This window comes from Cnephaeus nilssonii, assembly GCF_951640355.1.
Source record: "Cnephaeus nilssonii genome assembly, chromosome: 20".
Lineage (NCBI taxonomy): Eukaryota > Metazoa > Chordata > Mammalia > Chiroptera > Vespertilionidae > Cnephaeus > Cnephaeus nilssonii.
This window is the reverse complement of record NC_137091.1, coordinates 37135757-37161967: the sequence shown is the minus strand read 5'-3', so window position 1 is coordinate 37161967 and position 26211 is coordinate 37135757. Positions and strand designations below refer to the sequence as shown.

General features: G+C 55.5%; 1 protein-coding gene across 2 annotated transcripts in view; it reads right to left on the bottom strand.

Annotated features, from left to right (window-relative positions):
* Nucleotides 1-130: 130 nt before the first annotated feature.
* ACTN4 (actinin alpha 4) overlaps nt 131-26211 on the bottom strand; it is a 76334-nt gene continuing 50253 nt past the window's right edge. The window contains exons 4-21 of one of the 2 annotated variants that reach the window (XM_079800369.1): nt 25228-25314; nt 24352-24439; nt 21722-21800; nt 20443-20524; nt 18343-18428; nt 15009-15101; nt 13283-13513; nt 12575-12722; nt 9287-9437; nt 6583-6691; nt 6304-6444; nt 6048-6230; nt 5813-5947; nt 4586-4765; nt 3641-3787; nt 2655-2735; nt 1543-1701; nt 131-1417 (exon numbers count right to left, since the gene is read on the bottom strand). In XM_079800369.1, coding sequence (XP_079656495.1) covers nt 1259-1417; nt 1543-1701; nt 2655-2735; nt 3641-3787; nt 4586-4765; nt 5813-5947; nt 6048-6230; nt 6304-6444; nt 6583-6691; nt 9287-9437; nt 12575-12722; nt 13283-13513; nt 15009-15101; nt 18343-18428; nt 20443-20524; nt 21722-21800; nt 24352-24439; nt 25228-25314 — 2339 coding nt within the window. In that variant the 3' untranslated portion in view covers nt 131-1258. Of the gene's footprint in view, nt 1418-1542; nt 1702-2654; nt 2736-3640; nt 3788-4585; nt 4766-5812; nt 5948-6047; nt 6231-6303; nt 6445-6582; nt 6692-9286; nt 9438-12574; nt 12723-13282; nt 13514-15008; nt 15102-18342; nt 18429-19614; nt 19701-20442; nt 20525-21721; nt 21801-24351; nt 24440-25227; nt 25315-26211 lie in introns of both variants that reach the window. The other variant, XM_079800368.1, reaches the window with a different exon arrangement.

Sequence of the window (26211 nt, the reverse complement as noted above, 5' to 3'; positions counted from 1 at the left end):
ACACACGCATGGGAACAGGGACTGTGGCGCCCCCGGGCCCTGCCCCACTCTGCGGAGAGGTGCTGTGTCACCGCTCTGCTAAAAATGAGAGAACAGAGATTGGAGAGAAAGAGAGGATACTGTAGACTCCTTCTTAAAAATATTACATGTTTTATTATCCTGTCCCCAGAAGGGTGGTTTATCCAGAAACCAAGAAAAAAAAAATCAATCCGAATAAAACAAAAGGGGAATGGGAAAGGAACAAAACCATCAACTAACAGGCAGCCAGGCCAGCAGCCTACCCCCCACCTCAGGAGGGTCCCCAGAGACCCATGCCTGACGGCAGACAACAGAAAAATCAGTAAGGGGCTGGGGGAGGGGAGCAAATCAGCTATGTCTTCATTATGAGAGCAAGAGGCGGCAAAGATATGTTGCTAGGTGAATATATATTTATATAATAAATCCGTAACTTAATAAAGTAAATAGTAATTCTCTGAAAGGTTTAAAATTTTTATAGCTTTTTTTTGTGATTTTGTGTTTTTTTTGTTTTGTTTTGTTTTTTGGTTTTGGTCCTTAGAAAATCTGAGAGACGCAGGTCCAGACAAAGCCAGGTGGGAGCTGGTTGGGGGCAGGGGTAGAAGGCTGGGTGCCCAATCCACTCCTCTGTTGCAGAAGGGGACACTGAGCTGCATCCCCCACCTCCTGGCAATCGCAAAGGAGGGGAGGGGTGAAGGGAGCAGGGTGGGGTCCTCTTTCCTATCGGGTAGCTGTGGTGCCCTCTGCTGGGCCCATCACAGGTGTGAGCAGTTCCTGGACAAGGCACATAGGGCTTTGGCCTAGATGTGGGAGGCCTTGCAGGGACCTCGGGAGAAAGGAAGGGGCAGGCTGTGTGGGCATTCCTTGGGCCCGGAGGGGACCTGTTTTGCTGTGGGGATCCACTGTCCCCTCCACATAGTTAAAAACAACAACAAACCAATACATCATATATATTTACCAGACCGGAAGTGTTGACCCCCAAAAGTCTCCAGTACCCCTATCCAGGGGGAGCGGGAGAGAACTCCTGGCCAACTGACAAAGAGAGAGGAGAGAGCCTGCCCCAGCCCCTCCCTGCCCCCCCCCCCCCCCCCCCCCCCCCAGAAAGGACTGACAGAGTGCTTTGCATAGATACAGAGTCAGAGGAACAGGACCGGGGAGGCCCCGCAGCAGGGACAGGGGCTCTCCCAGCCCCTCCTGGAGGCTGTGAGGAGGGGGTGTTTGGTCAGGGCTCTCTGTGGGAGCCTCACAGGTCACTCTCGCCGTACAGGGCTGTAGAGAAGGACTTGTAGTCAAGGGCACCGGGCACCGCATCAGGGCCCTGGTATGGTGCCATGCGGGCGATGCAGTACTCGGCCTGGTCGGGGGGCAGCTCTCTCCGAAGCTCCTCGGCTGTGATGAAGTTCTGGGGAAGGCAGGGCGGGACTTTGGGCCACCTGCACCCCACATTGGCCCCCAGCCCCTCATGCCCAGTCCTGACGGCAGAGCCCCTTCCTGCTGGCCCCAGGTGCTCAGAGGTATCTGGCTTACCTTGTCCCCAGCCAGGACTTTGAAGGAGGCAATGACCTGGTCGGCTGTGTCTGTGTCGGTAGTTTCCCTAGACATGAAGTCGATGAAGGCTTGGAAAGTCACGAGGCCGCTGTGGTTGGGGTCGACGACGCTCATGATGCGGTTGAACTCGGCATCCCCCTGCGAGGCAGGAGTGGGGCAGGGGACAGGCAGCATTTGAGTGGGGCAGGATGGCTGGGCCGGGGCAGCAGAACCGAGCTAGGAGGGCAGGGTCGACCCCAGTGCACACTCCAAGTTGTCAGCCTGCCTCCAAGGGCCTGGATTCCCCGGGCAACTGCCCCATGAGCGCCCTCTCCTCTTCCCCTCCCACATTTTTGGGAAGTGGGGAGTGGGGTATAGAGCAAATAGGTCTGCTGCTCCTCAGCCCTAGGCTCACAAGTTAACTCTGGAGGGTGGGGAAGAAAGAAAAAGAGAAAGAAAAGGGGGAGAGAGCTGGAGGCCTGACCTCCTCTCTCTGCAGACTTCCAAGAAAGGGGGTGGGAGGCTCAGGGAGTCATCGGAGGGACCCCAGTCCAGCAGATGCAGCAGAAGGAGGGAGGTGAGGCTGCACTGATCTGGTGGAGGGGTGTCCCTGAGGACCTGGAAACTCTAGATGGGGTAGCACAAAAAGGAGGAGGAGGAAGGGGGAGGGAGGAGGAAGAAAAGGAAGGGGAGGAGGAGCAGGAGGAGGAGGAGGAGTGGCACAGCAGCGAGGGAGGCAGAGGCTGCATACCAGGCTGTATCCTGTGGAGATAAGCAGAGCCCTGAAGTCATCGGAGTCCATGCTGCCTGTCTGTTTCTGCTCGAGGACGCAGGGACAGCAGGAGGCCAGGCCCACAGTAGGCAAGAGGGGCAGCCCCATGTGCACAGCAGGGAAACAGGACAGTGGCAGGAGCAGGGGAGACCAAGGCGGCCCCAAGAGACCAGGTAAGGGGAAGGGGTCCAGAAAGACACAGGTAGGAAGGAGGCAAGAGAACCGGTGAGATGGTATACATAACGAAGAGGGTGAAATGGCGGGGTGGGGAGACAGAGAAGGAGAGAGAGAAAGAAGAGCAGTTAATGCCATGGTCCGCTGGGGCCCAGGGGGCGCATACCTGCCGGTCATTCTCCACGTCGTAGCCCAGGCTGATGAGGCAGGCCTTGAATTCCTCCGGCCCCAGCGCCCCGCCGTGGTCCTGCCGGTGTCCAAAGGCAGGTGTGCAAGGGGCGGTGTGGAAAGCAGGCCGGCACAGAGGTGGGAGGGGCCAGGGTTACATGCAGAGGGCCGGGGGCCGGGGGCCGGGGGAGACACACATGGAGGAGGGAAACACAGAGTTAGAAGTGATGTGGACGAGGCGATGGCCAGGGACAGCTGGGGCAGGTGGAGGGGGTGGGTGGCCTGGAGGGCAGTCAGAGGCTTCTCCCCACGTCCTCGGGGCTAGAGCAGGGTGGGGAGCTCAGTGGTGCAGAATCGAGGACTGAGTCCCAGGACTCAGAGGGGGAGGGGGCACACCTTGCCTCCAGGGTCTGGGGTGGGAGAAAAGGGATTGCACTCTGCCCTGTGCGAGGCGTCAGGGTCCTGCCTGATGGTGCAGGGCGGAGGCTGCACCCTCCTCCCCACGGGGGAAAGCAGGCCGATGACACATCAGGCCCAGCAGTGGACAGGGACTGGGGTCAACGCCGGCACTCAGGCCCTTCCAAAGGGGCTGCCAGACCCAATCTGAATTTGAAGAACACTGTGTGTCTGCGTAAACCAGATTCACGGGTCAGGTCTCAGTTCTCGGGTGTGCTGGGACTTAGTCTGTCCCAAGGCCTCATGGGCAGGCTGGTGAGGAAGCACGGCCTGAAGCGGGGCTCAGGACCCCCCCCCCCCCCCCTTTGCTTCCTAAGGGAAACTGCTCCTGATGTGGTCGCGGTGTGCACGTCTGCACCACCTTCCGTGGCTGAGGCCCTGCCAAGCCCTGTGAGCGGCGGCTGATACGTAGCAACTGTGATGTGAATGGACTGACAGATGCAAAGACAGAGGGGCAAGACGATGGGACAGTGACAACGGTGACAGCGGGGGGGGGGGAGGTGCCGAGGGGCAGACAGAGTTGCTCACCTTGTCAAAGTGGTTGAAGGATGCCCGGAACTCCTGCATCTGCTCCTGGCTGATGCCCTTGGCATCTCGGGTGAGGATTTGGTTCTCAATCTCGTTGATGGTGCGGGCAATGGTGGTGAGCAGCTGCTCCCAGCCCACTCGGATGTGCTGGGGGAGAAGGGAGGGTGTGACTGCAGGCCGGGCTGGTGGGAGTGCTTGGACCACCACAGCTGCAGCTGAGGGACACTTGGAACTGGGTTTTCCCCGTATTGGGGCGGGGGGGTGTATAGCATGGAGTGAGGCTCACCCTACCTTTCTCCCAAATGCCAGTCCAGGCCCATGCTCTCTTGTGCACTTCATTTGTACACAGGGACAGAGGCATGGTACTCACCAGCTGCCTCTGCTCACCAGCAGAGTTCAGTCACCTTAGTATATACTTGGTGACAGATGTAGCATAGGGCCAGGGCCCAATACCTGTGCAGGGTCTGTGTGAAAACTTGGCAGAGATATGTGGGGCCAAGTTTAATTGGCTTTCTGGGGAGAAATACTCCCTGTTTTGTGGCATCTGCTATGTGCACGGTGTAAAATACTGTCACCCAAGATGATTTCAAGCTACCAATATGATGATGAGCAGCCTGACAGTGTGACCGGCGCAGAGAGCTGGCACACACAGATGCTGGCACACACTGGCTGGATCTGTGTTCTCAAGTGAGGCCTCAGTGCTGAGGCCACAGCGGGGGCTGGTGCTCCCCTCCCAGCTCTCTCGGGAGCTTGTCCTGAGATGTGTTGTCATGGTGTTGGGAGCAGTGTTAGGAAAATATTAAAAAACGTGTAAACATGTTGATCTAGTCTTTTCAGTCAGGATAAAAGAGACAGAGGAAGCCGCAGACGCCTTTCCTACTGGACTGCGTAGGGCTCTTGCGTGCTACAGATGGGGTGTGGGGGGCCTGATGGGGCAGAGCGTACCTCCATGGTGTAGTTGGTGTGCTTGTTGTCGAAGATGAGGGCCTCCTGGATGAGCTGGTGCTGCTGCTCGAGCAGGTCCAGGTTCGGTTTGTAGTCCACGATGCTGCGCTCATACTGCTTCAGGTGGCTCAGCTGGTCCTCCAGGGTCCCGTTCATCTCGATGGAGATGCGCCCGATTTCCTGCTCACAGGCAGGTGCCACTGGAGGTGGGGCTGGCGCACCCTCGGCCACAACCAGCCCCCCAGAGGAGATCTCTGCTGCTGGTGGCCTCCCTACCCGGGTCTCTCCTCCTAAAAGGCCTGTGGCTCAATGATGGTCCCTCCCTGTCCCACGCTGCAGTGTAAAAGCAACCACACTGGAGAGTTTCTGTGCTAAGTGCTACACATGCCTAACTTCAAAGCACCCTTGACTCACCGTGACAGGCCCTGTCTACAAATGTGGAAACTAAGGCCCAACAAAGCAACTCCTCACACTAAGAGGCAGAGTCCGATTCTGAACCAGGCCTGGCTGATGTGAGAGCCTGTGGCTCCTGAGGGGGGCCTGCCTTGGCTCCCTCGGTGGCCATGCTGTGTAGCTGGCAGGGCTGACCAGCCTATACCTTCCCCGGCTGTAGTGAGTTTCAGCGAGGCTGTGCTGGTCAGCGTGAGCCTGGTGGGTAGTGAGCACAGTAAGAGGTGGCCAGAGCTGCAACTGGCATCATTACAAACCTTCCTGTGGCTAGGCCACGAGGGTTACTGTGAGCACGCCGCGAGGGTCTGAGCTGGGACCGCCCTGACCACAGCTACACCACAGCGCTGGCGGCAGGGCCTGCACTGAGCAGTGCACGACAGCATTTGTGGAGCAAATGAAGTAACTCTTTTCACCCCCATTTTAGAGATGAGAAAACCGAGGAGCAAGGTTAAATTGTGCCTGAGCTCACAGCACAAGTCAAGGGCAGTCAAGACTCGAACCTATTCCATCTGCCTCCTCAGCCAAGTAGTCCTCTGGGTGGTGCTGCCACTTCCACGCACATCATTGATCCACCCGCCTAACTCCACCGGGTCGGGGCTCCCAGCTGGTAGGAGCTGGGACCCACACCCACTAGGCCTCCAGGTCCGCTGGCCCTGGGAGCACACGTTGTGGCCGGGGCAGACAACCTTTTCTGCTCAATACCTCCTGCTCACTGGGCGCTCCTTCCCACTCCGCCCTGGGCTCAGCAGGGCTAGGGCGAGGGCACCGGCCCCTCACCTCCATCTTAGTCTGGATCCAGGGCCCCACGATGTTGGCTTGGCTGGCGAACTGGCGGCGGAGGTGCTCATTGGACTGCTGCTTGCTTTGCTCCTCCAGGAGGGCATGGTCCCGTTTGGGCACCAGCTGCTGCACCTGGGGAAGGGCATGGAGCAGAGGCAGTCAGGGTGACGGCCCCCTCACCGGGCCAGCCCTGCCCTGCCCTGCCCTGGCCCTGCTGAGGGGCTCTCCCCACCTTCTCCCATTTGGAGTTGATGATCTGGGGGGTGACAGTGGTGTAGGGGTTGCTGCCTGACAGTTTGATGTGGTTGCTCTCGGCGATCCTCTGGGCCTCCTTGTGGATGGCCAGGATGGCCTCCCGTTCCCTGTCGGCATCCGGCAGCGTTGACTTGAACTGGTCATGGGCTGAGATCAGACCCTGAGAGAGAAGAAGGAGTGAGGGGCAACCCAGCCCCTCAGAAGTCCCACAACAAGGATGGGTAGGGGCGGACCTCGATCTCCTCGATGGTGTGGACGATGAACATGTCCTGGAGGTCCTCCATGGCACTCTCCATCCAGTTGTTGAAGGGGGCTGCCCGCTTGGCGTATTCCAGGTGCAGCTGGTCAATGGTCTCCAGCTGCTTCTCTGTTTTCTGGTGTGGGGGGAGGGGCAGGGACAGAGGAGACAGGTCAGTCAGTAAGCAGGAAGTGGTGAATGGTAGGGAGGGGTCTGCAGGCCCCAAGGGGTCAGTGGGTACACCAGGCTCCAGGGTGACATTGCCCCTCCTCACCTCCAAGGCCTCCCTGCGACTGTGGGTCAGAGAGCCAAGGGCGTCCCACTGATCGCAGATCTTCTGGCACCGGGTGTTGACATTGTGGGAGTCATAGTAATCCAGCTCACTGTAGGCAGGGCAAAGGGTGGTGAGACCTGGCAGAGGCCAGTAACGGGTGGACCCGGACCCACCTGCCCCCTAAAGTCTCAGGCCTTGGTACCAGGGGATACCAATGTTGAAGGCTATTAGTCACCCACCACTCCTATGACTTATGGCCTCCCAGGGTAGGAAGAATTCAGGAGTGGAGGAGGGGGAGGGGATAAAGGAGTGGGCAGGGGCTTCCTCTTGCTCTCACTCTATGGGCTGCTAAGCTCTGATAAACTAAATGGGTGGGTGGGTGGTTGGGGGCACAGAGTGTGGCCCTTGACCAAGCCTGTATGGGGAGTGCTTTCCCACTTAAAGAAAGTCGAGCAGAGTACATGGTTAGAGAGCACGGGCGCCAGAGCTGAGTTCCCTACGCCTGAATTCTGGCTCCACGATTTTGTACTTGGGTGGCCCTGAGAGGGAACCCTGTTTTCTTGTTTGTGAAGCAGTGGTGGGGTTATCGCAGAGAGCAGTCCTTGACACCTAACAGGTAAAAGTAATACAGCTATTTATTAAAGGCTGTGTATTTATTTTAATGGGTATTAACACACACACACACACACACACACACACACACACACACACACACACAAACGATAAAACTAGCCTGCAATTTAATTCTAAGCAATTGATAATTAAGAAAAAAGTAAGCTGATTAGGATACAGGTATTATTATTCAAATGATTTAGATTTTGAAAATCCTGGGCTGATAATCGTTACTGGTCCCAAGCCCTCCACAGGCTCCCTGCGCCCCCAAAATCCCCCATCAGCCCCAGTATTCCCGTCTCATATGGTCCAGACACTTGGATACTCTTAGTAGCAAAGCATAGGGAATTGGTATACAGGCAAAATCTTGGTGGCCTGGTGAGGGGTGGAGAGCAGGGAACAACTTTGGGAAGGAATAGGACATGGGGACCAGATGATTGTGTCACCTGCCGGATACAGGGGCAGGGGGGAGCAGGCAAGGCTAGCGGAGGGAGTGGGAGCAAGGCTATGCTCCAGAGCAGCGGTCACCAACCTTTCGGACCTCACGGACCACCAGTGTTCCGCAGACCACGGGCTGGTGACCGCTGCTCCAGAGGGCCAGAAGCCTGGGCTCCACTCCTGCCTTGACCACTTCCTAGCTATGTGACCTTGGCCTCTCTATGCCTCAGCCCTCCCTGTGTAACATGGGTGCCAGAAGACACCAACACTGAAGGCTGTCCGTCACCCAGGCTGGGAGATGAAGGGAGCTGGTACAGGTAGCGCACCGAGTGCCCTTGGAGTTTCCATCACTGCCATTAATCAGGGCTCAGCCAGGCTGTCCATCAGGGCTCATTCTGGCTGGCTCTCGATCCTCTGACTCATCTTTGGGGGAGCTGACAGCACCCTAAACAGCCCCCCCCCCCTTTCTCTCCTCTAGGGCTACTGTCCAGAAAGCTGCTTCAGGGACCACCTGTTCCCTGGGTCAGGGTGATGGGTTTCACATGGCAGTTCCCAGTGCCTGAGAAGCAGGCTGGCCTAGGATTTATTCAAAATGTTTCTTAGCAGCTTCCAGGGGCTCACCGGTCAACTAAGGAACCTACCCATGTGCCACCCTCCACGACCCCTGCAGACATCAGCGTCTGTGGCCTTGCCTTGCTGTCCCTGGCCTGGGTGTGCCAAATGCAGGAGCTCTTATCCTAGGAGAGTCTGCAGGACCCCAAGGGGAGGCCCCAGCAGGGACGCTGCATTCCAGTACAGAAACGCCCCATAGGACTTCTGCTTCTGGTGAGCAAGCGGGGAACCCCAAGAAACTGGGCAATATGGAGCGAATAAGTCAGGGAATAAACTGGCCCTCCCCGGCATGGGGCTGCACAGGGCATCATGCTGGCCCCAGCCGTGTAGGAACAAGCAGAACTCTGGGAATGACTGTAGAAAGGGCAGTTCTAGCTAAGGATCCTATTTTTGAACAGAGCTATTTTGGGAGCCCTGCTGCCCCTCCAGGGCCTATGGATTTTCCATGAAGTAACGGCCTGGGCCTCCCACCCCGAGTCCTCCCTGCTGATGGCCATTGCACTGGTGGAATAAGGCCCTCATTCACTGGCTCTGGAGATTCAGTGTACTAATTGTGTGCACAAGTTTATCTGACTGGGGCAGGGAAGGGAGGGCAAAGAACCCGGCTGCCTGGAAGGCCTTACAATAGTGTATTCTGAGCATGAGAGGAAAGGGGTAGAACAATGGGCTCTCTGTGCACTCTGTGCAGCCAAGTCCCTTGGGGAGGAGCAGGGATAGCGGTGGGGGCTGGGCTGCCCACCCTATCAGAGCCCAGGGAGTTCCTTGCTGTGGCAGGCAGGGAAGTGGAGCCCAGGGACCCCTAGAGCCTGAAGAATCAGGACAAGGGGTCAGAGCATCTAGATTCCGCTATGTTTCTCATAAGACAAGAAATGACAAAGACATCACCCCATAAGGCCCTGGCATCTGAAGGAGGGGTAGGGTGGAGAGGGCTGGGAGACCTCGCTCCAGGCATGGGGCAGCATAACCTTGGCTGCAGTCCACCACTGTTCTGGGTGGGGTGCTGGAGGGAAAGCAAGTGATGGGCCCTTGAGCCCGCATTTACTTGAGCTCCTGGGCAATAGCTGCGATCTGCTCCACGCGGTCCTGATGTGCAGCCAGGTCGCTCTCGAAGGCCTCGTGCTTGCGGATGAGGGCTTTGATGTCCGACAGGGTGGCCGTCTCGTAGTCCCGGTGCTTCAGCATGGCTTCCTTCCCTGGGGTGGGGCAGAAGGCAGGAGACACTTAGACAAGAATGCACCAAGAGTCCACCAGAGGCCTGTGCAACCAGGGGCAAGGAAATGAGGCAGACCAACATCCTATCTAGCAGAGAATGGTGCCATGAAGACTAGAAACTTCCAGAACCGTTTTCCTTGACCTTTCCAGGGATCTCTAAGACCCAATAAATCCTGGATGGAGCTCAGAGACACTGTGGTGTTGTGGGCCTGAGCCAGATATCCCAATTCAACATGTGTGTTCTAAACTTAGTGTCCATAGTGGTAGGAGACTGTTATACCATCCGTAGAGGGCTGTGATCTGGAGAAAAGGCTGGGGTGCAGCCCATGCCTCAGCAGGGTAGAGGAAGGGGAAGTGTTCCAGTTAGGGTTCGTCTTGGAGCCCACCCCTCTGCCTGCTCCTTGGCACTTCGGGGCTGGCTCCCTTGGGGGGGGGGGGGGTCTTATCACATACCCATGGGCCCCATACTGTCCTAAGGACTTTGCATGTGCAGTGAGGCAGGGCCTGTCATTAGGCCTTTGAAGGAAGGGAGGAACACTGTTATTAGACCTGGAGCCTGGCTAATTATATGCCCCAGGACAGAAGCTCGAGTGGCCCCGGAAGCACAGTTAGGTACTGCAGAACTGGTGGAAACGGTTAGCCTGGGAGGGGGCACTGCTTCCGGTAAGCCACTCTGGGTTGCCCCTAGAGTGGCAGTTCAGGGACCCCCTCCTCAACGCGGCACCAGAGCATCTGACCAGCAGCTGCCCTCCAGGTGCAGCGACTCAGAGCTGTGGGACGGCAGGCAGTTTCTCCCAGCTACTCCCTCATCTCTGGAATGGAGCCAACGCCGGCGCCTGAAGCCTCAGTGAGGTGTTGTTCGAGAAGGGCAGGCACCGAGCCAGGACCACTGTAACCTCAGCCACCCCGAGGACAGGGCCTGGCGTTGGCAGGCAGGAGGCAGCAGCCTGGGAGACTGACTGCACTGGCCCTGCCGCCCCAGCCCTGGGGTAGAACACGTAACCACAAAGGCAAGCTTACAATTCCCTTCCCTAAATTGCTTTCTCCCAAGGGTGGGAACCAAAATAGTAGGTTAGCACTTCTCTGCCTCAGCAGAGTTTCAGCACGGGCTGGCAAGGGGTGCACTGGACGACTGGGCCACAGCCACGGCCACCTTGTACGCAGGCCGAGGGGCAGCCACGAAAGGGAATTGGGCTCATTTTTGTTTCTTTCCCCAGATAACCCAAGACCTGAGAAGCATTCACACCCCTATAGGCTGTGAGGGATGTTGAGAGGGGTCAGGAGGCTGGTCTCCTGTTTTGCATATGTTAGTGGTACAGAGGCTTTGGGCTGCAGGTCTTGGGAATGAGAGTGGGCAGGCCTGCCTGGGGGCTCCAGGCTGACTCATGACACAGGCCAGGTGCCAAAGTGCCTGTGTACCTGCCTGTGGGGAGGCAGAGGTGGGGTGAGAGCATGTGGAGGCCACTGAGCCAGTCAGTCCACCCTGGCACAAGATCAGGCCAACTTCCCCTGAATGCCTTCACATGAAGGCCAGCCCCTGCGTCACTCCCAGGGGAGGAATACTGGTAGGCCATCAGGCCCACACCCCTGGGCATCAGGAGACCATCTTCCCAGGGTTTCCTGGAGCCCAGGTAAGGGACTATAGAGCTGCTAACACGGGCCAAGAGGCCCTAGAAGGGAAATCCAGAAGGATGATGCCCAGAGCCTGTTGAATGACACGCAAAATGTGGATAATGACGGGAGGAAACAGCTCAGTCCAAGTGTGGGATGCAGGTGCTGTAAAATCCACTTATGTGCACAAGGCCCTCGGATGTGAGAAATGCCAACACCTGCTGGCCTGGGAGTTTCCCAGGCAGGGACCTCACCTACCCGGGAACTACTGAACACAGGGAAGAGGCTCAAGTGGTATTTGTGGAATGAATGAATGAACTAATGAAGTAAATGCCAACATCCTCTCCTCCAGGGTTGGGGGTAGAGCCATGGGTGCCATTTCTTCAAAGCGTGAGGGAGGTGCCTATACCTCTGGCCCAGGTCTCGTTTGCCCCACCTTCTAGCATCTCCCTCTGCATTCTTTCCCTGGAGGAGGAGGTTAGGGCATTGCTCTGATCTGGCAGCTGCAGCTGGAGAATAGCCCAGGACTGCAGATCATACAGAGTTCCCATGCTGTTAGGGGTGGGGCCTCTGGGTAGGTCTTAGCATCTGGCCAGTGTTAGGGCTGCCTGACAAACAGCTGGGAGGGGGACTAGAAGAGCTCCCCTGAGGTTCAATGAGGATCTATCTCATGGTGAACTGTGGGTCTGGGAGGGATGAAAACTCACCACGAGCAATGCAAAAAAACGTGAAATCAGCCGGGCAGAGGGGTGGCAGCGGGTGAACCCCCTGAGTTTGGTAATAGCAGGAGGGCAGAGACACTTGGGAAGGAAGGAGGGAGGGTGGGAGTCCTGTGGATGGTTCTCGGCTTTCCTAGGCACTGGCTGTTTGCTAAAGGCTTTTAGGCCCCTGGTATCTGGAATCCCGACCATAGTGTGGGTCCTGACTGAGGGCCAGAGGCATGATAGAATTCCACATCCTGAGCCAAGGGAACAGGCAGCTGCAGAGCTGCCGAGAAACAGGAGGCCGGCCCTCACCGAGACCATCCTACCCTTGGAGGGCATGGAGGCTGCCCTTTTGGAAGAAGCCATCCTGCAGAGGCCCAGGCCCCTTGGAAGGAGGCTCTGCGTGGCTGGCTGTCAGTGAGCACGCTTTGTGGCTCAGGAGGCGGCTCTAGGCCTTTGCCTTTAAGGACCATGCTCGGGAACACAGACCCGTACAGTGTGAGGTCCTCGGTCACAAAGGGTGTGGAGAGCAAAGGCAGACTGTCTGCACACAGGCTGCCATGGAAGAACCTATCCCCCACCCCTGCAGAGTGCACAGGATCAGGGTCATTTCCCTATCGACGTGGCTCGGCTGCATTGCTGGATGACTGGCCTCCGATGACCCAGGAAGGGGCCCACCTATGATTAATCTCGGAGAGCAGAGCAGATGGGCAACGCATCAGGAAAAGGACAGGCTGTGTGTGTGTGTGTGTGCGCGCGCGCACGCGTGTGTCTGAGAGACAAGAGAGCTGGGAGGACCATACCATCAGTCCAGGCCTCGTGGATGGAGGCTTTCTGCCGGAACTTCTCTGCGAGGTGGTCAAGCCGCTCCAGCCTGCGGATCTCATTCAGCAGCCACTCTTCGTAGCCCTTCTCGGCCTGCTCCAGGTGCTGCCAGCAGTTGTTGATATCCTGCAGGGCAGCAGAGGGCAGGGCTATCACAGGAGCTAGGTCATCCAGGACGGCGATGCCTCCCTGAGGGATGCTGCAATGGGCTGACCATGTCTACTCCTGCTGTTCTATCTGTGTGCCCAGACAGGACCCAACACATAGCAGGTGCAATCAGTTCTTTTGGGTTAAATGCATAAATGAAAATGAATTAATGCCATGGATGGGGCTATGAAACTCAGAAGGTGACAATTCAGGGAATACTGTCCCTCCCTGAGAAGGGGTCTCAAGCACTTGGTGGTGGTCCTAGATTGTCTGAATTTGAACTGGGGTGCCAAATTCAAACAATTCCACACAAACTGGTGTGGTTTGAGGATGGGTGTAAAAATCTGGGGAGCGATGAGGAGAGGGGTGCGATAGTGGTGGTGGTAAAGTGTCAATGCAGCCCCACCCACCTCTGCACCAGAAAGGCTGTGCATTCTAGTTAAGAAAGACTATACTGGCCAAACAACAAGACTGGGGGTCGTCTGGTGAATCTGCACTCCTGGGTCCTGGCTCCCTCTGCCCCCAACCCCTGCCCTCACCGAGACCATCCTGCCCTCGGAAGGCATGAAGGCAGGCCGGTTGCTGAGGCGCAGCTTGGTCTGCAGAGTGTTGAAGTTGATCTCCAGCTGGCACTTCTCTTGCACCTTGGGTGGCTTGTGGACTCGCCGGTAGTCTCGGAAGTCCTCCAGCTTCTGCTGCATCTCCTGGATGGTCTTTTGGGGCACGCGGTCCTCCAGCCAGGGGATGGTGCGCCGGATCCACTCCAGAAGCTGTGGGCCCACAAGAAGCCATGTGGCGGGACCACCCCTGGCTCACAGGCACCTGGCATCCAGATCTTCGAGGGTCCTGTCTTGGGGAATCACCCCTGCTCTCCAGCCTCCCGTTGGGATCCCAGGGCAGAGAATTCTGGGAACGGGTGCCCCCTCAGAACCACTGTGCTGTTCACCGGTTACTTCCTGTTTGTGCCTCTCCTTGGAGGTCTCCCTCATTTAGAGGGTCTCACTGGTTCCCTGTTCATGGACTGTCAGTGCCTCAAGGGCAGGACCTGCAGCATGCCTGGCTCTCTCAGGGGGCAGCCAGTGCGATGCACAAGGCCTGGGACATAAAAAGTTAGAACATAAAATTGAAAAAGGTGGTATGTATTTGTATGAGCTACTCGTGTCTTTGATGGAGTGAGGACAGGCCACAAAGAAGCAAACAAACTGTACATTCTAGAACCACCTCAGGAGAGTAAAATCAGTTATTATGCAGCGTAGATATGCTCAGAAGTGATTCCCAATGACAACTTCTGACAAAATGAGAAAAGCAAGGATAAAGGTATCCTGGTATTTACGTCTTGATGCATGATGCCAAACACCCTTTCTTGGGAAGGGCTGGGATCCCAAAATATATAACCTTTAACCTTTTCTTGGTGTTAGAAATAATGGTGATAACAGATGGTAGCCTTTTCTTTTTAAAATATCCCCTTAACTTGGCAAGATAAAAAGTCAACCCCCATAGGTTGGTTGTCAAATTTTTCCCCGAATTTTCCTGTCTGTGAAATCTCAATGTCTGGGAATCACTCACTGGTATAGAAGAGCAGTCAAATTATTGCCCTTGGAACGCTTACCTGTTCTAAGTTTTTCCTATGGAAAACTTTCAAAGTAAAGGACAGAATCCAGAAGAGATTTACTGAACACCCACCATCCCAACCGATGCTCCAGGTCAGGCTCTGGAGCAGAGCTCCCTCTCTACCAGCCGTGTGACAGTGGACGTGTGCCTGGGCCTCCGTCTCCTCACTTGGGAAAGGGGGTGACAGGGATGGCAGATCCTAAGCCTGCAGTGCTGTTGCCCAGGACCTGCCATGACAACCGCAGTCCTGGCCAGCACCGCATCAGCTCTCGGTCTCTCTATCCTACTGAGTCCGTCTCTCCATGGGGAGGGTGTGGGAATGTTAATTCTTAAAACGCTCCCCAGGTGATTCTAAAGCAATGCAGTGTTCCTTGAGTATCTGGATTGGAACCCAAGCTCTAGACCTCAGGAGCCAGCTAGCATGTTGACATATCAGTTTGATGCTTAACCATGTAAAACCGACCTGAAAGGCCACATCATGTACTGGCTTGGGCAAACTCCACAGCCTGTAATCTTACCACCGTTTCTAAAGTCTCACTGCAATACCTACTGTCCACTCTGCAAGAGTCACATGACCTTTGGTCAAGGGTCACAAAGGTGACCCAATCTTTCAGCTCTGGTGGTATCACTGGGGGTAGGGTAAGTGGCACTTACGTCGCTGGCCAGCTTCTCGTAATCTTCCATCAGGTGTTCATTTTCCTGATTGACAGCCAGCACCTTGCAGATCCGGTTGGCGGCTGTCTCAGCCTGGGATGAGGGAAGTACACACAGTCAGGGCTGCCTGGGGGCTAGTGACCCTCCCCCCTGACAGGCATGTCCCTAGAAAGCTGGCTCATCCACGGCCCACACAGAACTCCCCAAGGAGGAAAGGAGAGAAGTGCAGCTTCAGCAAGATGGCACCCCGAGTGCCTGTTTCCTGACAGCCCTTGCTGGCGTCTGCACAGCTTACGGCTCAGGCCCCTACCCAGATAATCAGGCCCCTCAGCTTTGTTGGCCTGGACCCTGGGGATGCCGAGAAGGGTTGGGAAGCCCTCCACAGTGGAGGAAACAGATTAACAGACTCCCTAGTAGCCCACAAAGAGGAGGGTTGGGTGAAGCTGGGTGGGGTCCTCCACTAGACCAAACCCTGGATGAAGTCTCCCCTGGGGTGGGAAGGTAGGCTGCAGCGAGGCTGAGTGCTAGAGAGGTGTAGGGCAAAGGGCGGGGATGCTGGTGCACCCCAGAGAAGCCTGGTGGTCAGTGCCCAGGCAGAACACACTAGGCCCCTTCCTAATCCTCCCCTTGATGGCTCATTGGGCCAAAGTCACCATCCACAGGGCAAGGGATTCACAGAGCAGGGAGTGGTGGAGACAGTGACTACTTTTTGCCCAGAACTACAGGACACTGCCCTGTGTTGGCCTGCTGAGGGGGGGTGCGAGGAGTGGAGGAGGGGGAGGGGTTCCACACGAGAGAGGAGAGACCAGGTACCTTTCAGGAAGCACAGAAAGGATCCAAGAGGAAGAGTTGAAACGGCAACAGAACAGGAACAGAAATAGTGAGGAGGGTCTACAGAGTGGTGGGGAAGGAAAACAGAGAGGCTTGGGGATGGCTCCAGACCTGGCTAACTACAGGCACTGTGCCCGGCCTCTCCCTCCACACACTGCTTCTGGGACAAGCAGACAGGTGAGTGGTGGACCAGCCAAGGTTGGTGTGCAAACACACACACATACACACAAACACACGCGCACACACACACACCCTGCACCATGCTGCAGGACACTTGCCCATGGCTCCAGGCAGTGCTCCTCAGAGATGAGGTTCACCAGGGCTTGGCCAGTGAACACCGGCCCGAAGTGCAAGCAGCAGAGCAAAGGTTGCAGCTTTCAGGGCAGCCACAGAGGTTAGTCCCTGACCGCTCACTTGGAAGAGACAATAGTACCCACCCCACGCTGAAACCCTCTCTCCTGCGCAGGCCCACAAAGGTGGGGGCTGCTGGTCACAGTTTCACTGTCCAGTTCCTGGCATCCAGCTCAGAGTTCAGTGTTTTAGGTAGTCGGGTTGATGAATGAATGAGTGAACAAGGAGTAGATGCTTTAGCCTGGGGATCAGCTTGAATTTATAAACAAAAAGAACCCTGGAGAGAGCTCTTTTAAGAGATGGGATTGGAACACACAATACAATATACAGATGACATATTAGAGAATTGTGCAACTGAAGCCTATATAATTTTATTAACCAATGTCACCCCAATAAATTCAACAAAAAGAGAGATGTGCTTAGGTCTGCAGGGAAAAGACAGCAGCAATAATAAAAAGTATCCCATGGCTGGCCTGAGAAGCAGACACAGGCTGGGGGAACCCGAACTCGGGCTAGAGAAGCCTGGATCCTGCAGTGCCTTAGTGAACAGCAGCTCCAAGGGCCAGGCCTGTATTTCTTCCCCTATAAGAGCAGTCTGGCTGCCTCAGAATGGCCAAGTGCTCTGTCCTGGGCCTTCCTGCCCGTGTCCACTCCCACAAACCCCCCCAGGCCTCCATTTCCCTACTACATGGAGTTCAGCTGTAAGCACAGGAGGGCAGCCAGGGCAGAAGAGAAAGCACTCTTGCAAGGGCAATGTGGTGGGCAGGGAGGCTGGCATGGGCCAGCAGGAGGGAGTCCAAGGGCATACGTGCTATTAGTTGGGGTTTGTGGCAATGAATCTTCCACTGCTATCCACCCCTGCCCCACCCTGCCTTCCCACTAAGGTGGGGGTCCCTTCCACGCTCCCGCCTATGCCCTCCCACAGAACACTCCAAACACAAGCTCCCACCTCATGCGGGGTAAGTGGCAGGAGGCTTGAACATGGCTCTCTGGCACAGGGCTGGGAAGAACCACAGCGGGCAGGGACAAGGCTGCTCCGACTACCTGACCACGTGCCAGGAACAGTCATTTCATCCTCAGAACAACCCTGTGAAGCAGGTACTAGTACAATCCCATTTTACAGATGGGAGAACGGAGTGAGGTGAAATGACCTATCCAAGGTCACACTGCTAAGAGGTCGCAGAGCCTGGGCAGGGCAAACTAGCACAGGGAGCACCTGCTTGACCTGGGCTCTGAAGAAGGTAGTCCACGGCAGGCAGCAGACACAGTCCCTGTCCTATGATGCCCTACCCACTCTGAACTCAAACTTCCTCCTCTTTTCATTGAGGAGAATGGCACCCCCTGCCACATAAGGGGTGTGTAGGGACTAAGAGTCTGTGTCTAGCATCTAGTAAGTGCTCCATAAACGAAAGCTAGTTTCTTTTTCTCCTCCCTCCCCAATGCCAATTGGTGACACAAACTCAGGTCCCTGGGAGTAGCTGCCCACAACCAGAGACCCGGAGGCAAGCAAAGGGGACAGAGGTGCCCAGGCCTCCCTGTGGGAGTCTCTCCTCAGGGGCAGCATGAGACCAGCCAGGCTCAGGGAGAACTGCCACTGGGAACACACCTGTGCCTGCTCTGCCTGTGTCAGCACGGCGGCTTGAGACGGGCCCAGAGAGCTGGGTCAGCAGGAGAAGGCTCAGAGAACAGTCGAACCTGCTCAGGCTGGGCCATTTGGGAGGGGAGGGGCCACAGAGAGGGGCAGAGGAGCCGTTCTCTCCGGTGAAAGGGCACAGCCAGTGCACCGGGCAGGTGGCCTAGTGTGGATCATGAACAGAGAGGAGCGAGGGCATCCGAGTGGTCAGGAGCACGGGTCCAAACTGCAGCTCTGCTAAATTTAATGTGATGCAGGGACTCAACTGCCCTTTCTGAGAAACTGGGACGCTACCACCAATCTCCCGGGGCAGGCTGTATTCATAGAGAGAATATCTGTGTCGTGTCAGCACTGGACCAGCGCCAGGTAAGTGATGACACTGAAGCCCATGGTCACAATAAACTTGCTTGACCGGGTCAGTCCTCAGCCTGGCCAACCACCGCTGGATGGTGAGGACGGGAGGCCGGCAAGGCCAAGCCTCTAGACACAGCAGCCAGGTGTGCTCCCACCCCAGCTCACCTTTTGAGCCCCCGAGAAAGCGTGGTAGAAGCAGGACACGTAAGTCATGATGGCTTTCTCATCTGGCCTCAGAGTGCCTACAATATCTGCGCAGAGAGAGAGAGAGAGAGAGAAGCAAGAGAGAGTGAAAGATGCAGGGAGGGCAGCTGGGACTGGGCCCTAGGCTCATGCGGGAGGAATAGCGCTTGCTCTGGACTGGAAGCCAAACCCTGGCTCTGGCTATGCGGGCCGTTTTGCTAAGGTTTTGGCGAGGGAAGGGGGTGGATTCCTCTTCTAACCAGGCCTCGATTTGTGACACTAGCCATTGGGGCTGGAGGGGTTAAACCCTCCCTGACCTTTCTGAAAATGTAAGATCATTTCTGCCACCTCAGCATAAACCACTTAATAGTTTTCTGGGGCCCTAGAATAAAACCTAAATTATTATTTTTTTAATAATGATTTTATTTTTTAAATATATTTTTATTGATTTCAGAGAAGGAAGGAGGAGATAGAAACATCAATGATGAGAATCATTTATCGGCTGCCTCCTTGTACGCCCCCTACTGGGGATCGAGCCCGCAACCAAGGCATGTACCCTTGGCCAGAATCGAACCTGGGACCCTTCAGCAGTCCGCAGGCCGATGCTCTACCCACTGAGCCAAACCGGCCAGGACTAAAACCTAAATTCGTGATCTCAGACTACAACAGCCTTCCATAGCCTGGCTCTGCGCCTTCACCTCGCTTACTCCTCTCCAGCCATCCCTTCAATTAGCCACGCTTCTGTCTGCCTCAGCCTTCGCACTTGCTCTACCCTCTGCCTGGAATGCTTTTCCCACACATCTTCCCATGGCAGCTCCTGGTCATCACTCCAAGTGCTGTTCGTGTCACCCCCTGGAGGCTTCCCATGATGGCCCAGCTAAAGCAGCCCTCGGGCTTCTCTGTCCCCTCATCCTGTCCCATGTTCTCTACTGTGCTTATCACATGAAATTACTTGACCTGTGACTATGCCTGTTGTCTGCCTCACCCACTAGAATGGAAGTTCCATGAAAGCAGAGACCCTGCTTGACTGTCACCACTGTATTCTCAGTGCCTAGTACAGAGCCGGGCACAGATTGGGCACTCAACACACAGTATGAGCAAAGGGTGGCAGCAATGCCAAGGAGCTGGGGTATGGCTTCCAGTCGGAGAGGCCACTGCCGTCTGCAAGAGAAATGAGGTGAGCATGGGAGGCGAGAGGCAGCAGTGGCATTGGGCAGTGGCAGCGAGGTGGGCCTGCCTGGCCCTGCCCGGTACCTTCTGCGCTCCCGAAAAGGCATGGTAGAAGCTGGACACATAGGTCATTATGGCCTTCTCGTCGGGCCGAGCCGTGTTCACGATGTCTGCAAGTGAATGACAAGGGTTAAACTGCCCAAGTAGCGGTGGGGGGAAGGGGTGGTCACTCACCGGGATCCAAAGGCTCCCAAGAACACAGACATCCCAGGAGAAGGACCCTTAGAGCTGACTCGGTGACCCCTGGTGACTCTGGTAGGCTCAGCTACACCCTCAGCCCCTCCATCCCCATGGGCTCTAGAAAGGCCACAGCTGTGGGAACTGGATTAAAACGAGGCCACTTCCTCTCTCTGAGAATGGTCTCAAGGGGCTTCTGGACAGTCAACCCCAAGGGCCACCAGAGGCCAGAGGCATGGATCCTGGCTGGGTGGTGCATGGATGGGAAATGGAGAAAAGCCAGAAAAGGAAAACACAAAACACTCCGAACGGGTGGGCTCTGGACTCCGAACCCACAGCAGGCAGGGTGGGCAGAAGCCTTGCTTATCCAGAGGAGCGAGCCCTCCCTGGCCACTTTGCTCCTTGCCTTCCCCCAGGGGTGGGACTGGGTCAGGCAGGGCTATGGAGCCCCCAGAGTCAATCCTCCTCAAGCTCCCTCTTCCCCACTCCTCACCCTGCTCTATCCCTGAGCAAGTCTGGCCTGCGCAGGCTGCTCCTGCTCTGGTTTCCCTGGAGACACAATGTCCCGGGTTCACCCAGATTCTCCGCCATTCTCACCGGCTCTGCCAGTTGTCTGGAGTTACCATAAGACACACAAGAAACAATGTGTTGACTGAACAGAAGGGATGTACGTACCCTCTGCATCCAGCATTTTGGGGATGTCCAGGTATTTCTCGGCCACTTCAAAGGCATTGTTCAGGTTGGTGACCGGGTCGTCCTGGGGAGAGGGAAATGAGGGAAGGAGGAAGAACTCAGTCAGGGGCAGGATCCAGAAACAAAAGGGACCCAGGGCTGGCCTAAAAGGAAGGGATCTGGGGAGGGGTTAGGACTAGAAAAGGTACTTTTTAGGCAGTTCTCAGCCACATGTGCTACTGGCAGGGAGAGGAGGCCACCTGGATAGTCAATTCCGACCCAAAGGGACGCCTCTGGAAATCCTGCTGGACAAAGGGGACCTTTCCTCCAGAAAAAAATGTGCTCTTTTCTTACAGTTTTCAACTATCCAGACCGCAGATTAAGCCCCCTGTCCTGAACCCGATAGTTGGCCAGACTTGAGACATCTCTGGGTTGGGGTCTGGGGGAAGCAAATTGAGTGTCTCTGCGTTCCAACCTCTCTGAACCATCCATCCCTTCATGCCGTCTCCCAATGCTATGGGGTTAAAGCCCACTTAACTCGGACCCTTCTTCACGTGTCTTTACTGCTTTCCAGCCAGAGCCCAATTGCATTCCTCACTGTGGCTCGAAGGGGCTCAATGAGGCTTGTGCCCCCTCCATCTGGAATGCCGGCTCTCTGGCTCTAGGCTGGCCCCTCCTCCACGGGCCCTCCCTGATCATGACAGCCCAAGTGCGCCATCGTCCCCTGCAGTATTGTCGGGCCCTGTCTCCTCCCCACCCCATTCAGCCTGAGCACCTGTGCATGGCCTCATGTGGCTGGCTTGCTCTGGATACATTGTCCTGCCTTCCCCACAAGGCTGGGGAACTCCTAGGGCAGGGCCTGGGGCTTACAGGGTCACAAGCTTTGTACAGACAAATTAGAACAGGACCCTGCCAGGAAATGTCTGCCAGCAGTGTGGTTTGGAATTCCTTACCCCTCGTCCCCATGGACAGAGAGGGAATGCTTCCAGAACCCAGAAGTTAAGGAAGGGGAGCTACAAGGAATGGTTGGCCAGGCCCTAAAATAACTCTGGCGGTTACAATGCCCATGGAAGGAGAAGGGGACAGTCTCTGAGGAGAGCAAGGGAGGTAAGAACTGGGCCAGGGGGTGTGGTGACAGTTGGCACAAGGCTCTCCAGCCTGCCCATCTGATCACAGAATCCAGCTCTGAACACCAGCGATAGATGGACTTGGGGGACGTGATCAGCGTTAGGGTCAGACACAGGGTATCTGTGGACTGTGGAGGGGAACACAAGATGCGTACCTTTCTCAGCTTGTCATACTCGATGAGCTCAGGCCTGTGCCGGTGGATCAGGGCATTAAAGGCAAGACCGTCCTTCCAGCTGGGGATGGAAAGGCCAAGGTTATGAGGATGCCCACGCACTGTAATGGGAGTGCAGAAAGGCCCCAGGTACCCACAGCAACAATCAATTCCCATTTACTGAGGTGGTTTAGTGTGTGTGCCAGGCACTGCTGGGAGATGGTATGGCAGGGTGGCTGTGACCTTGACTGCTGGAGCTGAGAGTTACGGGGTCAAATCCTAGCACCTCCACTTACTATTAGCGTGACTGTGGGCAAGTCCTACAATTGTTACCCGTTTCCATGTCTGTAAAATGGGGATAATAACAGTGCCTACTTCATGAGGGTTGTCATGAAGATTAAATAAGTAAATATGGTAACACTTAGACCAGGGCCTGACAAGTGTACATGCAAGCCTCCAATGAACTGGACAGGCCCACTGAGGGGGGATGGCCTGCCGCAGAAGGCCAGTGCCTGTGCTGTGTGACCTCCGTACCTGGGCTGACATGGCCCACAGGCTGGCTAAATGCCAGGATGTGGCTAGCATGAGGGTCTCTGCGAGGCAAAATGACAACTGGTCACATGCTAGACTGGTCACATTTTCCTTCCTGGGATCCTCTAAGGCAGTGGTTCTCAACCTTTCTAATGCTGCGACCCTTTAATACAGTTCCTCATGTTGTGGTGACCCCCAACCATAAAATTATTTTCGTTGCTACTTCATAACTGTAACTTTGCTGCTGTTATGAATCGTAATGTAAATATCTGTGTTTTCCGATGGTCTTAGGCGGCCCTGCTAGCGGTTATTTTAGGGCCTGGCCAACCATTCCTTGTCGCGACCCACAGGTTGAGAACCGCTGCTGTAGAGCCTAAGACCATCAGAAAACACAGGTATTTACATTACGATTCATAACAGTAGCAAAATTAGTTATGAAGTAGCGACGAAAATAATTTTATGGTTGGGGGTCACCACAACATGAGGAACTGTATTAAAGGGTCGCGGCATTAGGAAGGTTGAGAACCACTGCTCTAAGGGCTGGTTCCTTCTGGGGTCAAGCTTAATGACACTTCCTCAGGAAGGCCACTCCTGACCAAGGTACTCTCCCGATTACTGTCTATCACCTCACTCTATTTTGTGGTCCTAGTTTATATAGCACTTCTCACTACCTGAAATCGTGTTGGTTTATTCGCACCTTTGTCAACTGCTGCAGTGTAACTTTCCAAGGGTGGGGACTCATTTTGGTCCTGCTGTATCCCCACTCTTGGCACGTACTAGGCACAGATATTTACCAATCCTATATAATAAAAGCCTAATATGCTAAGTGTCCAGTCATCTGGTCATCCGTTCAATTAGAGAGCAATATGCTAATGATATGCTAAGGCCTCTCAACCGCTCACTATGATGTGCACTGACCACCAGGGGGCAGATGCTCCAACTGGTAGGTTAGCTTGCTGCTGGGGTCCGATGGAGTGAGATGGCCTGGACATGCTCTGGAGCCCTCCTGCGGTCCCTCTCCGGCTGGCTAACCTCCCGTGTCCCTCCCCGGCCCCGATCGTGCACCAGTGGGGTCCCTCAGCCTGGCCTGCGCCCTCTTGCAATCTGGGACCCCTTGGGGGATGTCGGAGAGCCGGTTTCAGCCTGATCCCACTGGCCAGGCTGAGGGACCCCACTGGTGCATGAATTTGTGCACCAGGCCTCTAGTTGAATAAATAAATGAACAAGAAGTACAGAGAGGACCAGTGAGTTGGTGGCAGGAAAAGGGAGACACACAGAGGATCTTGAGGGCGGGACTGTGTGCTATTAGTAGTGGAGTACAATGGAAAGGTCCCCAACCTCTAGTGCTGGGGCCCTGGAGAACCTGGGGGCACAGAAGAACCTCTGTGGATCCCGTGAGGCCCCATTCTTCATTCCTATGTGTGCTCCCTCCTTCGTCAATCACCCTGGGAGGACACCAGAGGCTCAGAGGGTGAAATCACAGGGCCAAGTTGGACCTGACCTCAGGACCACCCCGCCTCTGGTCACACTGGATCTTGAGTGGCGCTGATCATGCTTGCCTGTGTTCTGGCAACACTGGACACGTCTCCTTTTCTTCTCACCCAAGGCAGAGCAGGTTGATCACAGGGCTGACTGGGTTTTGTTCACTAGAGTGGACAAAGTCCGTTTTCCCCAACACTCAATTCACAAGCACCTCTAGGGATGGGTTCCCCCTGAGAGGTCAAAACCAAAAAAGAGCTTTGTTGTTGCTTCAGAGAATCACTTTGCTTGGGGAGGAAGAAGAGTCATAAGGCTGGCCATAGAACTGGCCTTTAAAGCCTTCAGCCCAGGACAGTGAGGCAACTGCCACTGCCGTCATCATCACCACCACCACCATTCCTCCTCCTCCTCCTCCTCCTCCTCCTCCTCCTCCTCCTCCTCGAGGACACAGGGACCTTACAAGGAGCTCACAGGAGTCAGTGTCAGGAGGAGGGACTCCTGGAGGGCTGGCAACGGACAGATCATGAGGAAAGCACAGGAAAAGAAGGCAGGTGGGAGGATAGTGCCTCAGGGCCCAGGAAGAAGCAAGGGAAGGAGCTGGGCTTCGGGCTGCCGGCACTCACCTGATGTGGAAGTTCTGCACGTTGACGTTCTTGTATGGAGCCGTCTTTCTCTGGCACCAGAGAAGGAGTCCTTCCTTGGCAGAGGTCTCTGCAAAACACACAGAGACACTGAGCACTGGCTCAGACAAAACCATTCTTCTTGTTCAAGCAGAACCCAGGGGACAGGCCACCAGACAGAGCAGCAGCAGCAGTGACGGTAGCAACAGCCCCTCCCATTCCAGACGTGGGCAGGCCTCTGCTGATCCTAACTGCTGACCAGCACACATGGCCCCAAGAAGTAACTCACCCAGGGTCACCCCAGGAAATGGCAGTGACAGAATAATGTCAAGGTCTGAACCTGTGCCATGTTTCAGACCACAAGGCCTGTGCCTTTTACTGTCAGGACACACCATCAAAGAAGCCTTTGATGCTGGCCTCGGCCTCTCCTTGAACAAAGTGAAGAGTTGGTGGTGGCCTGGACTGATTCCAGATCCACAGAGGCAAAGGTCGGAGAGTGGAAACAGGTAGGCACTGACGCTCAGGGGAACCAGGCCAGGCCTGACTCTCACTAATGTCTATATGACTCAGATTCCTCGGCTGTAAAATGGAGCTGATCATGCCATCTTCATGAGGGTGACGTGAGGATCCACCGAGACAGGGTGGATACCAGAGTTGGGTGGCTTCGAGAGCGATCCCTTCACCTACAGCCTGGACCAGAATCTCCACTAACCCCTCCTGCACATGGCCAGGCCCTATAAGTGACACTGGGAAACAGGGATGAGCCTTGAAGCATGAAGACAAAATGCCCGAAAGCCTAACCTAACTCTCCCCAACTCAGGTGGAACCTGGGTGGGGAGAAAGTGGTTCTTGGCTGTCAGTAGGACTCTTGGCTCTTACCTTCCACCGAGATGTCCTGGATGGCGAACCTGAGGATGATGGTCCAAATCATCCCCAGCGTCATCTTTGCGTTGCCATCCACGATCTCTGTGTGCAGGGAGGGGGCAAAGGGCGAGAAGGTTGTTAAACCAGACGGAGAGCCCCCTACCCCCAGGGCAGCCTTCCCAACCCATTTAAAATTAGCTGCCTACCCTCCACCACCCTCACTGGAGATGTCCCCTGAGCACTCTGGGAAGCACAGTCCAAAAGCCTCTAAACATATGTGTCCTCTTTCCATCATGCCAGTTCATTCACTCTCTCTTTTTTCTTTTTAATACATTTTTATTGATTTCAGAGAGGAAGGGAGAGGGAGAGATAGAAACATTAATGATGAGAGAGAATCATTGATTGACTGCCTCCTGCATGCTCCCCCCCACCCCACTGGGGATCAAGCCCGCAACCCAGGCATGTGCCCTTGACTGGAATCGAACCCAATACCCTTCAGTCCACGGGCTGACGCTCTATCCACTGAGCAAAACCAGCTAGGGCTCTCTTGACCCAGCTTAAAAGACTGCTCCTCCCTGAAGCTTGCTCCCAGCCCTCTGTTGACACCTCCATCATGGCTTTATGGGCACGTCTCCCCACTAGTGGGTGCGTGTTGCACTACTGTTTGTTGAGAACCTGTCCACTTCCTTCCAAGCCCAATGCTGCCACTTTTGCCCAAGCCACTGTTGTCTCCTCCAGAGCTCGATGCACTGCGACCTACACCAGCCCCTGCAATCCACCTCCACACAGCGGATAGGATGGTCCCTTTAAAAATTGCATCAGAGCCCTAACCGGTTTGGCTCAGTGGATAGAGCGTCGGCCTGCTAACTGAAGGGTCCCAGGTTTGATTCCGGTCAAGGGCATGTACCTTGGTTGCGGGTACATCCCCAGTAGGGGATGTGCAGGAGGCAGCTGATCAATGTTTCTCTCTCATCGATGTTTCTAACTCTCTATCCCTCT